This window comes from Pongo pygmaeus, chromosome 5 (assembly GCF_028885625.2).
Source record: "Pongo pygmaeus isolate AG05252 chromosome 5, NHGRI_mPonPyg2-v2.0_pri, whole genome shotgun sequence".
Classification (NCBI taxonomy): domain Eukaryota; kingdom Metazoa; phylum Chordata; class Mammalia; order Primates; family Hominidae; genus Pongo; species Pongo pygmaeus.
In genome coordinates this window covers 36,363,877-36,381,174 of record NC_072378.2, presented here as the reverse complement: position 1 = coordinate 36,381,174, position 17,298 = coordinate 36,363,877, and the positions used below count along the sequence as shown (strand labels likewise).

The 17,298-nt window shown below is 39.5% G+C and overlaps 1 protein-coding gene across 6 annotated transcripts in view; it reads left to right on the top strand.

Annotated features, from left to right (window-relative positions):
• SLC26A8 (solute carrier family 26 member 8) overlaps positions 1–17,298 on the top strand; it is an 82,582-nt gene that overhangs the window by 15,255 nt on the left and 50,029 nt on the right. For 4 of the 6 annotated variants that reach the window (XM_054490898.1, XM_054490902.1, XM_054490900.2 and 1 more), the window contains exons 4-5: positions 11,255–11,371; positions 13,452–13,633. In XM_054490898.1, coding sequence (XP_054346873.1) covers positions 11,255–11,371; positions 13,452–13,633 — 299 coding nt within the window. The remainder of the gene's footprint in view (positions 1–11,254; positions 11,372–13,451; positions 13,634–17,298) is intronic. The other 2 variants (XM_054490903.2, XM_054490899.2) reach the window with 1 other exon arrangement.

The following is a 17,298-nucleotide window of genomic DNA, read 5'->3' as shown; positions in this document are numbered from 1 at the left end:
GTTTTTAGCATGAAGGGTTGTTGAATTTTGTCAAAGGCCTTTTCTGCATCTATTGAGATAATCATGTGGTTTTTGTCTTTGGTTCTGTTTATATGCTATATTACATTTATTGATTTGCGTATATTGAACCAGCCTTACATCCCAGGGATGAAGCCCACTTGATCATGGTGGATAAGCTTTTTGATGTGCTGCTGGATTCTGTTTGCCAGTATTTTATTGAGGATTTTTGCATCAATGTTCATCAAAGATATTGGTCTAAAATTATCTTTTTTGGTTGTGTCTCTGCCCGGTTTTGGTATCAGGATGATGCTGGCCTCATAAAATGAGTTAGGGAGGATTCTCTCTTTTTCTATTGATCGGAATAGTTTCAGAAGGAATGGTACCTGTTCCTCCTTGTACCTCTGGTAGAATTCGGCTGTGAATCCATCTGGTCCTGGACTCTTTTTGGTTGGTAAGCTATTGATTATTGCCACAATTTCAGAGCCTGTTATTGGTCTATTCAGAGAGTCAATTTCTTCCTGATTTAGTCTTGGGAAGGTGTATGTGTCGAGGAATTTATCCATTTCTTCTAGATTTTCTAGTTTATTTGCATAGAGGTGTTTGTAGTACAAAATGGGAGAAAATTTTCGCAACCTACTCATCTGACAAAGGGCTAATATCCAGAATCTACAATGAACTCAAACAAATTTACAAGAAAAAAACAAACAACCCCATCAAAAAGTGGGCAAAGGACATGAACAGACACTTCTCAAAAGAAGACATTTATGCAGCCAAAATACACATGAAAAAATGCTCACCATCACTGGCCATCAGAGAAATGCAAATCAAAACCACAAGGAGATACCATCTCACACCAGTTAGAATGGCAATCATTAAAAAGTCAGGAAACAACAGGTACTGGAGAGGATGTGGAGAAATAGGAACACTTTTACACTGTTGGTGGGACCATAAACTAGTTCAACCCTTATGGAAGTCAGTGTGGCGATTCCTCAGGGATCTAGAACTAGAAATACCATTTGACCCAGCCATCCCATTACTGGGTATATACACAAAGGACTATAAATCATGCTGCTATAAAGACACATGCACACGTATGTTTATTGTGGCACTCTTCACAATAGCAAAGACTTGGAACCAACCCAAATGTCCAACAATGATAGACTGGATTAAGAAAATGTGGCACGTATACAATACTATGCAGCCATAAAAAATGATGAGTTCATGTCCTTTGTAGGGACATGGATGAAATTGGAAATCATCATTCTCAGTAAACTATTGCAAGAACAAAAAACCAAACACCACATATTCTCACTCATAGGTGTGAATTGAACAATGAGAACACATGGACACAGGAAGGGGAACATCACACTCTGGGGACTGTTGTGGGGTGGGGGAGGGGGGAGGGATAGCTTTAGGAGATATACCTAATGCTAAATGACGAGTTAACAGGTGCAGCACACCAGCATGGCACATGTATACATATGTAACTAACCTGCACATTGTGCACATGTACCCTAAAACTTAAAGTATAATAATTAAAAAAAAAAAAAGATAGAGAACACTTTCACCACCACAAAGATCCCTCAAGTTGTCTTTTTATAGCCACCACTACCTGCCTCCTGTCCCTAACTCCTCTTAATCCCTAGCAATCATTAATATGTTCTTCACTTTTATAATTTTAACATTTCAAGAAAGTGATCTAAAGGTAATCATACAGCATATAACCCTTTGGTATTGGTTTTTTTCCCTCGTAATTCTGTGGTGATTCATCCAGATTGTTGTATATATGAATTGCTTATAACTTTTTATTTTTGAGTAATAGTCCATGGTATAGACGTATCACAGTTCATTTAAACATTTACCCATTGAAGGATATCTGGATTGCCTCCAGGCTTTCTTATTACACATATAGATGATATGAACATTCATGTGCAGGTTTGTTGTTGTTGTTGTTGTTGTTGTTGTTTTTGAGAGGCAGTCTCGCTCTGTCACCCAGGCTGGAGTGCAGTGGCACGATCTCGGCTCACTACAACCTCTGCCACCCGGGTTCAAGCAATTCTCCTGCCTCAGCCTCCTGAGTAGCTGGGATTACAGGCGCACACCACCACGCCCAGCTAACTTTTGTCTTTTAGTAGAGACAGGGTTTCACCATGTTGGCCAGGCTGGTCATAAACTCCTGACCTTAAGTGACCACCCACCTTGGCCTCCCAAAGTACTGGGATTACAGGCGAGAGCCACAGCGCCTGGCCTCATGTGCAGGTTTTTAAAATAAATGTTAAGTCTTCATTTATCTGGGATAAATGCTTAGGAGTATAGTGTATTGCTGGAGTATATAGGAGTTGCCTGTTGCCTTTTTTCACCAACCTGTTTTCCAGAGTGGCTTAACACATTACATTCCCACTAGCAATCTATGAGTGATCCAGTTGCTCTGTATCCTCACCAACATTTGCTGTTGTCACTATTTTTTATTTTAGCTATTCTAATAGTCATGTAGTGATATCTCATTATGGTTTTAGTTTGCATTGTTTTAATGGCTAGTGATATTTAACATCTTTTCATAAGCTAATTTCCATCTGTTATTTTCATAAAATGGCTCTTCACGTCTTTTGCCCATGTTCTAGTTAAATTCCGTTTTTACTGTTGAGATCTGAGAATTCTTTGTAGATTCTGGATACTAGTTATTTTGTCTTTTGTGTTTTGCAAATATTTTCTCCCAGTCTGGAGCCTGCCTTTTCATACTCTTAACAGCCTTCCAGAGCAAAAGGTTTTGATTTTGATAGGCTCATTTTTAGTATCTTTTATTTTAGCCATTCTAAGAAGTACGTAGTGGTATCTCATCATTGTTTTAATTTGCATTTCCCTAATGGTTAATGAGGTTGAACATCTTTTCATGTGCCTAACTTGCTATCCTCATATCTTCTTTGAAGGGTCTGTTCAAGTACTTAGCCTATTTTTCCACTGAGGTTTTATTTTTTTCTTGTTGTTAATTTTTGAGCTTTTATTTTGTTTTGTTTTTGGAGACAGGATCTTGCTCTGTCACCCAGGCAGGAGTGCAATGGTGTGAACATAGCTCACTGCAGTCTAGAACTCCTGGCCTCAAACATCCTCCTGCCTTGGCCTCCTAAAGTGCTGAGATTACAGGCATGAGCCACCATGCCCGGCCTCAACACCATTTTTTTTTTTTTTTTTTTTTTTTTTTGAGACGGAGTCTCACTCTGTCGCCCAGGCTGGAGTGCAGTGGCACAATCTCGGCTCACTGCAAGCTCCGCCTCCCGAGTTCATGCCATTCTCCTGCCTCAGCCTCCCGAGTAGCTGGGACTATAGGCGCCCGCCACTACGCCCGGCTAATTTTTTGTATTTTTAGTAGACACGTGGTTTCACCGCGTTAGCCAGGATGGTCTCGATCTCCTGACCTCGTGATCTGCCCACCTCAGCCTCCCAAAGTGCTGGGATTACAGGCGTGAGCCACCACGCCCAGCCTCAACATCATTTTTAAAGAATATCCTCCAGTGAATTGTTTTTGCACCGTTGTCAGAGATCAAATAGGCATCTTTTGTGTGAGTCTCCTAAATTTTCTTCATTCTGTTCCATTGATCTATGTGTCTATCCCTTTACCAATGCCATGTCTTGACAGTGAGTTTTAAGGTTGAGTAATATGCTTCCTCCAGCTATTTTTTTTCCAAAATTGTTTTAGCTCTTCTTCTGTATTCATTTTATAATCAGCTTATCTAAATTTACCAAAAAAGAATTTTGTTTAGATTTTGATAGGTATTCCATTAAATCTATAGATTATTTCAGGGAGAATTGGCATCTTTATTATGTTGTCTTCCAATCCATGATTATGGTGTCTCTCCATTTATTTAGGTCCCTTGATTTCTTTCATCAGCCTTTTGTAGTTTTCAGCATAGAGATCCTACGTGTTTTGTTAGATTTGTGCCAAAGTATTTCATTTTAGGGGTTTAAATGATGGTTCAGTCTCCAATTATTCATTGTTTGCATATAAAAATACAATTGATATTTGTTCGTTTTTCTTGTATCCTGAAACTCCTTTATTAGTTCTAAGAATTTTTTGTAGATTCCCTTGAATTAACTACATTGACAATCATGTCATCTGTTAATAGGGACAGTTATGTTTGTTTCTTTTTAATATGAATGGCCTTTATAACTTTTTATTGCTTGTTATACTAGCTAAGACTTCCAATACTATGTTGAATAAGGGTGGTGAGACTAGACATTCTTGCCTTGTTCCTGAACATAGGGGGAAAGCATTCAGTCTTTTACCACTAAGTATGATGTTAGCTGTAGGATTTTTGTTGATGTCCTTTATTAGGTTAGGGAAGTTTTCATCTACTCCAGTTTGCTGAGAAATTTATCATAAATCAATGTTGTATTTTGTGAAATGCTTTTTATGCATCTATTGATATGAGCGTGTGGTTTTTCTCTTTAGATGATTAATATGGCAGGTTACATTAATTGATTTTTTTGAATATTGAACCAGCCTTGAATTCTCAGAATAAGAGAGTACTCACACTAAGTTACCATGTGTGCTAGTTGCATTCCTGCAAAAAGAAATTTGCATGTGGCAGCTACAACCAAAATGGCCCATTTGTATTAACATAGTCACTTTATTTCTATGAATAAAATTTCTAGCATATTCCTATGGTGCTGCATTGAGACAGCTAAACTCTTGGAATTGATGCTTTAACTATGAGCCCCCTGCCAGTTTCTACTTATATTCAAATAAAGACCAAAGTTGGAGGATATCCCATTGCTAAATTAAAAAGTCATCAGTATAATCTTGTATCAAAATAAGAATGGCATTAGAGTAATATCTAGCATTCACCACAATACCTAGCACATAGTAGGTACTCAAAAGATATTTGTTGAATAAAAATGATTACATAGCTGGTTATGGTAGCTCACACCTGTAATCCCAGCACTTTGGGAGGCTGAGGAAGGTGAATCACTTGAGGTCAGGAGGTCGAGACCAGCCTAGCCAATATGGCAAAACCCTGTCTCTACTAAAAATACAAAAATTAGCCAGGTGTAGTGGTATGTGCCTGTAATCCCAGCTACTCGGGAGGCTAAGGCAGGAGAATTGTTTAAACCTGGGAGGCAGAGGCTGCAGTAAACTGAGATCACACCACTGCATTCCAGCCTGGGTAACAGAGCGAGACTCCATCGGAAAAAAACAAAAGATTATATAGCTATATGAATGAATGAATTCAACCAGCTCTTAATACTTGATTAAGGGATTGAATATTAGTTTAATTGATGTGAATAATAAGATAATTTGTAGTGTGAATAATTCAAAAATTGTACTTACATTTGAATACCTGATGACAATAATTTTATTCAAATGAAACAAAAATACTATATGATGAAGACCTTATTAAAAAGGTGCTGGATCTTCCTTACAGTAGAATTCCAATTTATAAATGTGGAATTAAAGAAGAAAATACAAAATCACCTTCATGAAAATACTACAGTAATAATTGTACATAAAATCTACCCGGTGGATGCTAAAACCAGTGGGTGAAAATTTGCAAACTAAGAAACAGGATTTGCATACTTTCAAAGTATCTCCCTCGAGATATTTATTAACTACCCCACTACTTTACAATAGAAAACCTAGGAGAAAATAGCTTAACTAAGTGATTAATGTGAGCATCACCAGTAGTAAAATATATGTATATCATGAATCCTGTGATATGATACAATAAGAAAGATACAACATCATTTCTGTAGTATTCTTGTCAAAAGTGTATAACCTTAGTACAATCATAAGGAAATATAAGACAAACCAAAATTGAGGAGTATTTGACAAAATAACTGATCTATTAATACTCTTTTAACGTGTCAAAGTCATGAAAGACAGGTAAAAATTAAGGAACTGTTATAGATTGCAGGAATAAGGGGAAATAACAACTAAATGAAATGTGAGACTCTGGATAGAATCCTAGAACAAAATGAAAGACATTAGTAAAAAAACTGATGAGATTCAAATAAAGTTTTTAATTTCTAATGTTAATTTCCCAGTTCTGATCAATATGCTATGACTATATAAAATGTTAACATTAGGAGAAGCTGTGGAAGGGATACATGGAAACCGCATTATTTTTGTAACTTTTCTGTAATTCTAAAATTAGTTTAAAATTTTTGAAAATTTTAAGGTGTTGGAAAGTTTGGAAATTTTAATTCCCTCTATTTCACTATGGCCTAAGCTTAAATGAAACTAGATAACTTAATTCTCAGATTGTTAACCTAGTAATTCTCTTACCTTCCCAGCATTGGTTAGTTGTTTAAAACTAACAAAAGATTTTCTCTTCATGCTACACGTTGCTTTTCAAGAGTAAATGGGGGCCAGGTGTGGTGGTTCATGCCTGTAATCCCAGCACTTTGGGAGGCCAAGGCAGGCAGATCGCTTGAGCTCAGGAGTTCAAGACCAGACTGGGCAACGTGGTGAAACCCTTGTCTCTACTAAAAAAAAAAAAAAAAAATTAACTAGGTGTGGTGGTGCAAGCGCCCGTAGTCCCAGCTACTTTGGGAGGCTGAGGTGGAAGGATCACTTGAGCCTGGGAGGTCGAGGCTGCAGTGAGCCAAGATCATACCACTGCACTCCAGCCTGGGTGACAGAGCAAGACACTGTCACAAAAAAAAAAAAAAAAAAAGTAAATAGGGGCTATTCAACATTACAACATTATAATGGAGTGCATATGCAGTATATTAAAGCAAGAAAAAGAAGTACAAAGTATAAGAATTATAAAGGAATAAAGCTTCATTATTCACAGATGATTTTTTATGCAAAGAATTCAAAAAATATAAAGAAAATTCATGTTTTTTTAAAAGCAAAAAAAGATTTTAAAAAGGCATAAAAAATAAAAGAAAAACAAAGAAAATAATAAGATTTTATGAATGTTGCTGGATACTAAATCAGCATATAAAAAATCAATTATGCTTAGGTGCAATGGCTCATGCCTATAATCCTAGCACCTTGGGAGGTTGAGGCAGGTGGACTGCTTGATCCTAGGTGTTCAAGACCAGCCTGGCAACACAGTGACACCCTGTCTCTGAAAACTACAAAAAATTTAGATGGGCATGGTGGCGCATACCTGTAGTCCTAGCTACTTGAGAGACTGAGGTGGGAGGATTCCCTGAGCCTGGGAGGTTGAAGCTGTAGCAAGCTGTGATTACACCACTGCACTCTAGCCTGGGCAACAGAATGAGACTCTGTCTCAAAAAAAAAAAAAAAAAAAAAAAAAAGCAGAAATAAAATTGTGTTCAGTATAACTCTTAATATAAAGTTCAAAATGGGAGCAAATTAAACTATATTGTTTAGGGATATGTACACTACTGGTAAAGAAAAGCAAAGAAATAGGCTGGCGTGGTGGCTCACGCCTGTAATCCCAGCACTTTGGGAGGCTGAGGCGGGCAGATCATGAGGTCAAGAGATTGAGACCATCCTGGCTAACATGGTGAAACCTCCTCTCTACTCAAAATACAAAAAATTAGCCGGGTGTCTTGGCAGGCACCTGTAGTCCCAGCTACTCGAGAGGCTGAGGCAGGAGAATGGCGTGAACCCGGGAGGCGGAGCTTGCAGTGAGCCGAGATTGCACCACTGCACTCCAGCCTGGGCGACAGAGTGAGACTCTGTCTCAAAAAAAAAAAAAAAAAAAGAAAAAAGAAAAGAAAAGAAATTACTATCATAAATGCCAAAATAATGAATCCTTCTGTGGGGAGAGGTAGTGTTGTAATCAAAGACCTGGGTGGTAGTTACATAGGTGTTTGTTTTATAAATATTAAGTAAGCTTGACATCTATTAATCTATTTTAATGCATTTTCTACGTGCATGTTATATTTCACAATAAAAATGGAGATTACTAAATTAATTACCAAAACTACTACTAAAGTAATTAGAGCAATTAAGACAGTACAATATTGCAGAGATAGAAAATTAGGCCAATGAAACAGAAAAGAGTCACACATATATGAATCACATGATGTGTATCAGATATGTCACTACAGAGACAGGCTTTTAATGACAAATGATGTGAAACACTTGGGTCTCTATACAGAAAAAACATTTCAGGCCTTTACCTCACACCATACACAAAAAATCTATTCCTGGTTGATTAAAGACCTACATGTAAAAGTTGAAGCAAAAAAGACATTTTGGAATAACATAAGAGAACATCTTTATGATCATGAGGTAGAAAAAGATTTCTTAAATAAGACACCAAAAGCAAAAGGAAAAGCCCAAGGGAAAAGACTGATAAATCTGAAGTAAGTACAATTTAAGAACTTCTATCTATTCAAAGCCACTATAAAGTTTGAAAAGCGGCCAGTCACGGTGATTCATGCCTGTAATCCCAGCACTTTGGGAGGCTGAGGCGGGTGAATCATTTGAGGTCAGGAGTTTGAGACCAGCCTGGCCAACATGGCAAAACCCCGTCTCCACTAAAAATACAAAAATTAGCCGGGCATGGTGGCACGCGCCTGTAGTCCCAGCTACTCAGGAGGCTGAGGCGGGAGAATTGCTTGAACAAGGAGGTAGAGGTTGCAGCAAGCCAAGATCATCACTGCACTCCAGCCTGGGAGACAGAGCGAGATGCCATCTCAAAAAAAAAAAAAAAAAAAAGAGATTGAAAAGCAAATCACAGAATGGGAGATACTTGCAAAACAATACACAACAAAGGATTTATTTATAATATACATACTCCTATAAATCCATAAAAATAACTAGACAAGGGTGCTCAACATTATTAGTAATAAATAAAGTGGAAAATGAAATTGAAATGAGTTACCGCCATACACACTAAAATTAAAAATCTAGCAGTATCAAGTGCTAGCATAGATGTAGATAATGGGAACTGTCATATGTTACTGGTGGCAGCATAAATTGCACAACCATTTGGAAAACAGTTTGGCATTATTTAGTAAATGCCCCAGAAGTTGAAATTCAAGCAATATATTCTCAAGAAACTTGTAAATCCGTGTACCAGGAGACATGTACAAGAATATTCATAGCAATATTGTTCATAATAGCCCCAAACTGGAAACAAAGACAGGATACCATGAACCCTGGAGACAAAGAGAATGGGAAGGTAGCAACCTTGGATTCTGATGGTTTTTTAGTTCGGTTCCAGTCTCTGATGAGGTCTAACTGCCCTTTGTACCCTTTTAATAAATTTCCTATTTTGCTTAAGCTAATTTGAGTAGATTTTCTGTTTCTTGCAATCAATAGAGCCTTGCCTAGGGGAAAAAAATGTGGTGAAAAAATCCTGTAGATTACAAGAGACTTAAGAGACATATCAACCAATGTGAGGACCATATTTGGGTTCTGATTTAGACACACAGATTGTGAAACAAAGCACAACATGTAACAGCAAATAATTTTTTAAAGATCACCCCAAAACTCATTATACCTCTGGTTCAAGGTCTCTCGTGAGATTGCAGTTATCTCAAGGGTCTACTGAGGCTGGAGGATCTGCTTCCAGGCTCACTCATGTAGCTGTCGGCAGGCCTGAGTTCCTCCCCATTCTGGCTTCTCCATATTCACAACATGGCAGCTGGCAGGACCAACTATATGTGTTGGGCCCAATACAAAATAAAAACACAGGGCCCTTAGTTCAAAAATTATTCAGAATTTCAAGACAGTGACAGCAAAGCATTAAACCAAGTGCAAAGTCTTTCTAAGCCCAGGACTCTGCCTTGACTGCACAGATTACAAACCTTTGAAGCCACCTCTGGCAGGTAATGACCTGAATGAGAGAGCAACCAAGATGGAAACCAAAGTCTTTTTGCAACCTAATCTCAGAAGTGACATCCTGTCATTTTTGTTATAGTCTACTCCTTAGAAACAAGTTAGTTAAGTCTATTCCACACTTAATGGGGAGGAAATTGTACAGGGGCAAGAATACCAGTTGGCCTGGCTGGGCGCGGTGGCTCACGTCTGTAATCCCAGCAGTTTGGGAGGCCGAGGCGGGTGGATCACTTGAGGTCAGGAGATCGAGACCATCCTGGCTAACATGGTGAAACCCCATCTCTACTAAAAATATAAAAAATTAGCTGGGCGTGGTGGCGGGCACCTGTAGTCCCAGCTACTCGGGAGGCTGAGGCAGGAGAGTGGCATGAACCCAGAAGGTGGAGCTTGCGGTGAGCCGAGATCCCGCCACTGCACTCCAGCCTGGGCAACACAGCGAGACTCCATCTCAAAAAAAAAAAAAAAAAAAGAATACCAATTGGCCATAGTGGATCATATTAGAGCCCCTCTACCACAACAATCGTTTGTAAGACAATCAGGGAAATTTGAACACTGAGTGGATAATGATGATATTGTAGTTAAATTAGAAGAGTATTATCATTTAGAGACACATACCAAAATATCTACTGATTAAATAATCAAATGCCTTGGATTTGCCTCAAAGTAATATAGGGTGAGAGAGGAGTAGAAGCATAGATTGGTTATGGGTTGACCATTGTTGAAGTAGATGATGGGTATATGGAATTCATTATACTCTATTTTTGTATATGTTTGAAATGTCTTATAAAAAGGAGCCTTGCTTATCTAAGACAATAAACCATCTGACTAAATTTATAACTGAATTTAGATGAGTATATCGGTATGATGTAAATTGAGGACAGACTCTTAGGGAAGGAAATAGGGACTTGAAACATCAAAAGGATGACACTATGCCTGTTAGTCCATTTGCTTGAAAATTTCCAAATTCTCATGGTGCTTCTTAGAAAAGAAAGTAAGTATTACAGAAGCAGCTGAAGGAAGAGGCTGGAGGGATTGGCCTATGGAAGAGAACCAACACATACCAACTTCAAGTCAGTGAAGTGTGATTCTTGCCTTGCTCTCCAGTTTTATCTTCAGCCCTGGAGAATTCCCAGGGCCTGCTTGTGCTAGACTAGGAATAAGGATGGGGCTGCTTTTGAGCTGTTGGAATTAGGGGTCTTATTACTGTGGTATTTGCTTCATATGTTTAGTATTAAGACCTCGCAGTGAATGATGTTTCAGCCTATGATATTGAATTGAAGTGTAAAAGTGTGTGGCAAAATAGGAAGAGAAGCTAGGAATCAAAGAAGATAATAAAAAGTGCTAATGAAGGACTATATGTCCAGAAATACTATTACCACACTCAGTCAGCTATACACATGGATGATTTTTATTTTAAATACACTTTACAGTTTTTATTTAAGGTGACTTTTAAAGACAAGCTGCTTTTTCTTAAATTATCTTGTTTTTCAGTCCTGACACTTAGTTTGCTGGCAAGGCAACTGATTCCTCCCCTCAACATCGCTTATGCAGCTTTCTGTTCTTCGGTAATCTATGTAATTTTTGGATCGTGTCATCAAATGTCCATTGGTGAGTTCAGCACTGAAATACACATGCGGTGGATGAAGTTTCCATCTTGATCATATACTTATTGCTAAGGAACCCAACATAAAGCTATCTTTAAGATAGAAAGAAAGGAGGCAGGAGGTGGACATTCTATCCATACAGTTAGTGTTCAGATTGTAGAAATAAATACTTCTAGTGTATCATTATTGTCAACACCAGAAAACAGGCCAGCAAGATGTTTCCCAAAGAAATTAAAGGGCAGAGATACTTTCCTTAAGAAATCACCACACATTGGAATCTGACTTCCCTCAACCCAGAAGATCCAGAAATGATTGTGTCAAAACTCCTAGAGCAGATACTTCTTTCATCTGAACCATAATAACCAAACTCCATGGGCTGACTTGTAATACAGCATGCCAGCTTATTAATTTACAGTGAGAAAATGTTATCACAGTAGTCAAAACACTGACATCCATAGGATAAGTACTTCCCTTCCCTGAGTCAAAAGTCCATCTACTAATTTATAATTAGAAATAACTATTACAGAAGCCAGACTAATTAAAGGTCATACGATCAGCACATTTACTTCACCTAGGAGAGCCTGCATAGAAATCAAATCACAAAATTCCCCCATAAGTTTAGAAGGTCATTGCCAACATTTACTCAGTGATGTGCCTTTTCCTGGATTTCTCCACTGAACTGACCAATCCACCAACATTTACCATTCTGAATGACACATTCTTTATATATGTTTTTATGTTCAGTCTGATTAACATCCCATCTTTCCAGATGTGAAGTGCTACTTTTCCTTTTTTAAGAATAGCTTGGCCGGGTACGGTGGCTCATGCCTGTAATCGCAGCACTTTGGGAGGCCGAGGCAAGCGGATCATGAGGTCAGGAGTTTGAGACCAGCCTGGCTAACATAGTGAAACCCCATCTCTACTAAAAATGCAAAAAATTAGCTAGGCGTGGTGGCAGGTGTCTGTAATCCCAGCTACTTGGGAGGCTGAGGCAGGAGAATTGCCTAAACCCGAGAGGTGGAGGTTGCAGTGAGCCAAGATCACGCCATTGCACTCCAGCCTGGGCAACGAGCGAAACTCCGTCTCAAAATAAATAAATAAATAATAATAATAAAAATAAAGAATAGCTCATGTCTTTATTCAATCTGCTATGTGTTGATTTTACATTTGAACACCAATAAAACAATTTTATTCCTTTATTTCCAAGTTTCTGAGGAACCTCACAATCATTTCCAAATACTTATAATAAGGGTTGTTAGAGATTTATTTATGTTAGGTAAATTTAAAGTTAAGATGTATCTTTGCTCTCTTATGTGTTATGACAATATGAGGACTAAACAAAATAATGTTTGAAATAAGTTTAATTTACCTCAGTGTCAGTATTATTTTTCTTCCTATTGTTATTGATTGCTTTCTTTTCTTTTCTTTTCTTTTTTTTTTTTTTTTTTGAGACGGAGTTTCGCTCTTGTTGCCCAGGCTGGAGTGCAATCGCGCCATCTCGACTCACTGCAACCTCCGCCTGCTGGCTTCAAGTGATTCTCCTGTCTCAGCCTCCTGAGTAGTTGGGATTACAGGCATACACCACCATGCCCAGCTAATTTTATATTTTTAGTAGAGACAGGGTTTCTCCATGTTGGTCAGGCTGGTCTCAAACTCCTGATCTCAGGTGATCCACCTGCCTCGGCCTCCCAAAGTGCTAGGATTACAGGCGTGAGCCACCACGCCCGGTGATTGCTTTCTTTTCTAATATTTTCACTGCCATCTCACTTTTAACCTTCTCTAAGAGCAGACACAGCAGCTGAGCCCGACAGCCATTTCAGTCAACTTCTCTATTCCACTCAACATACCCATGACACAAAGAGACTAAATACCTAAACCACCACCATCTAAATTCCATGAGTTGGTCACAATATGTGGAGGCACAGTTCTCTTTCTTGATCTTTCTTACTTCTCAATGGCCACTTTCAAATGAGAAAAGTTATTCAGTTGAAGGACAATCTGGAATTCAACCATACCTTGCTTTTGTCAATATCGGTTTACCTGGACTTGAAACTTCACCTTCTGCCTAACATCTTCTTCCATAGGTTCCTTCTTCCTGGTGAGTGCTCTGCTGATCAACGTTCTGAAAGTGAGCCCATTCAACAGTGGTCAACTGGTCATGGGATCTTTCGTCAAGAATGAGTTTTCTGCCCCCTCCTACCTTATGGGCTATAATAAATCCTTGAGTGTGGTGGCAACCACAACTTTTCTGACTGGGATTATTCAGGTAGGATCTGAGTCTTCAAATCCCTGAAAAGGAACTGAATAAAGGGGCTATAAACAGACCCCTTCCTTATACTGCTCCTGTGATCCACTGTGATATACCTGGAACTTCAGTGATTTATTTTTTGAAAAATCAGAGGGTGTGTGAATAGCGTGTCTCCTTAGTGACAAAACTTCTGTCGCCTCAGAAATCATCTACCACTGATTTAGGATGAGATATTGAACATTCTCTTCAGTCCTTTCTCCTCTAAGACAAAGGGTCTAAGGGACAATGGTCCAGAGCAGTGGTCCCCAACTTTTTGAAACCAGGGACCAGTTGCAAAAGAAGACAATTTTTCCACAAATGGCAGGTCGGGCCAGGGAGGATGGTGGTTTTGGGATGAAACTGTTCCACCTGAGATGACCAGGCATTTGATTCTCATAAGGAGCATGCAACCTAGATCCCTCCCATGTGCAGTTCACAATAGGGTTTGTGCTTCCCTGAGAATCTAATGCTGTGGCTGATCTGACAGAAGGTGGAGAGCTCAGGCAGTGATGCTTGCTTGCCTGCTGCTCACCTCCTGCTGTGCAGCACCCAGTTCCTAATAGGCCACAAACCAGTACCAGTACTGGTCGGTGGCCCCAGGGGGTTGCGGACTCTTAGTCCAGAGCTCCACTCCTGATCTTACCTTTTAAAAAATTGCTTCATATTCTTTTTTTTTTTTAGATGGAGTTTTGCTCTTGTTGCCCAGGCTGTAGTGCAATGGGACAATCGTGGCTCACTGCAATCTCCACCTCCCAGGTTCAAGTGATTCTCCTGCCTCAGCCTCCTGAGTAGCTGAGATTACAGGTGCATGTCACCACACCCAGCACATTTTTGTATTTTTAGTAGAGAAGGGGTTTCACCACGTTAGCCAGGCTAGTCTTGAACTCCTGACCTCAGGTGATCCACCCACCTCGGCCTCCCAAACTGTTGGGATTACAGGTGTGAGCCACTGCACCCAGCCAAAAGTTGCTTTATATTCTATCAACAAGAATGGACTCATTTAGCTGGGCATGGTAGCATTTGCCTATAGTCCCAGTGACTCAGGAGGCTGAGGTGGGAGGATCAGTTGAGCCCAGGAGGTTGAGGCTGCAGTAAGCTGTGATCATGCCACTGCACTCCAGCCTGGGTGGCACAGCGAGACCCTGTCTCTGAAATAATAATAATAATAATAATAATAATAATAATAATGGCCTTACAGGCTCACACACTATCTTTGGGTTAGTAAGCTTTAGAGCCAGATCTGGAATCCCTTTTCTGCATTGACAAGGACCACAGCTAAAGGACAATAATACGAATGACTCATTAAAATCTCAAAACTTATTTTGGCCCTGTCTTTAATTTCCGCTGAGAGTCTATCACCAAAAGTTCGTCCACTGAACTAGTCACATCCTCCAGGCTTATTTCTCTTTTTTCTCAGCTAACCCACTCTCTAGTTGATGTTCACTGATCTCCCCTGGGACTGTCTTTCATTAAGTAAAGATTTATTGGGTACCTACAAAGGCAGGCTGTCAAAGTGGGCAGACTCCAGCCCTGACACTATGAGCTGTGTGAACTTTGGTAAATTATTTTACCTTGGTGGTCCTCAGTTTCCTCATGTGTAAAGCAGGAGTAATATTTGTTTTGCAGGGTTCTTAGGAGGATTTAGTGAAAAAAATGCATGCAAAGTATTTAGCCTAGAGCTTGTCACATAGTAAGCATCAATAAGTTATAATTAGTGGGCACAGAGAAATGAATTTGGTACTTTAACAGAGACCAAAAATTTAAAAAACAATATATAGTTTCCTGTGGTTAAAAAGTTTAATCTTGTGGGATAAGACAAAATACACAAGCAACCTTTTAATTATCAAGGGGCCTCATGCATGCTTTCTCTTCTCCTTCAAGCCTCAGCTTTTTTCATCTAAAAAAGGAAGAGGGCTGGGCATGGTGGCTCACATCTGTAATCCCAGCACTTTGGGAGACTGAAGCAGGAGGATTGCTTGGGGCCCGGAGTTTGAGACCAGCCTGGGCAACATAGGGAAACTCTGTCTCTACAAAACAAAATTAAAAAAAATAGCTGGGTGTGGTGGTGCATGCCTGTAGCACACTACTATGGTCCTTCTTTTAAGAAAACAAGGGCATAGAGAGGTTAAGAAAATTGCCCAAGGTCACATAGCTAAGACACCAAACTGGGATTCAGTTTTAGGGTTGTCTGATTGTAGAATCTGTGCTCTAGAAAATCTTAAGTGTAAAATAATATTCATATAAGAGTTTAGTGCCAAAAGAACATGAAGTTAAAAAATAACCTCTAGTTGAGTTGACGTTATCTGGGAAGGAAACAACTATTTATTGAGCCCTCTCTTTCATTCATTCAACATTTAGTACTGGCTTCCTATAAGAATGGCAGATAGGTTTCATCTCACAGGCCAACCCTGACTGATTAACAGTGGCTGCCTAGAATATTGTGTTAACACTGAATGTGATGCCATATTACAGTGGGCAAGAAAGAGTTCTACGGCAATTGCAGATTTTTGCCATTTACAAGATGGAAGGCAGGGATGGTATGAAGAAGAGTGACATATATTTGCATATATGAGTGATACATATTTGTCACTATTTTCAGATCTGAGCTAGGTATTTTACATGTGTGATGAAATTTAATCTATTCGAAACACTTTACATTGAATATTATTCACATTTTATAGATGAGGAAACTGAGGTTCAGAGAGTTAAATTGCCCACACTTACACAGCCAGTGAGTGGCTGGGCCAGGACTGAAGCCACATTCTCCAACCCCAGGAACCATGCTTTTTTCACCACACTCCTTAAAGGAGAGGAATTTTACTGAGCTCTTGAAAGAGATGATGCAGGCCAGCCACAGTGGCTCACGCTTGTAATTCTGGCACTTTGGGAGACCAAAGTGGGTGGATCACTCGAGGTCAGGAGTTCGAGACCAGCCTGGCCAACTTGGCAAAACCCTGTCTCTACTTAAAAATACAAAAATTAGCCGGGTGTGGTGCTGGGCACCTGTAATCCCAGCTACTTGGGAGGCTGAGGTGGGAGAATCACTTGAACCTGGGAGGCGGAGGTTGCAGTGAGCCAAGATTGTACCACTGCATTCCAGCCTGGGTGACAGAGCAAGACTCTGTCTCAAAAAAAAAAAAAAAAAAAAGAGAGATGATGCACATGGATTGGCAGAGATGGAAAAAAGAGGGGCTCATGCATAAGCACAGAAGTAGGAGTCAGCCAGTCATGCAAGAAATAGGAAGCAGACTGGCCTGACTAGAGTAAAATAGCACATTGGGCGGCAATGACAAGAGATTAAGGGAGACACAGTGCTGGGCTGATTGAAAGCTTTGAAACGAAAACCTGTTAAAGCAAAATGATTTATTGTTCCAAATTTGTTTGTTTTCTGAGAGCTTTTAGTGGAGTGGAGAGTGAAGTGACAATTGTAGGCTTTAAGACTTCTGTTTTGCTCCTTTCCACCCTGCTTACTGAAAAGTCTTCATTGGGCTGTGCCAGTTTTCTTAACCTACCCTCTTTTTGTTTTTTATTTTTCTTGTTGTAGAGACAAAGTGTCGTCATGTTGCCCAGGCTCGTCTCAAATTCCTGAGCTCAAGCGACCCTCCCACTTGAGCCTCCCAAAGTGCTGAAATTACAGGCATGAG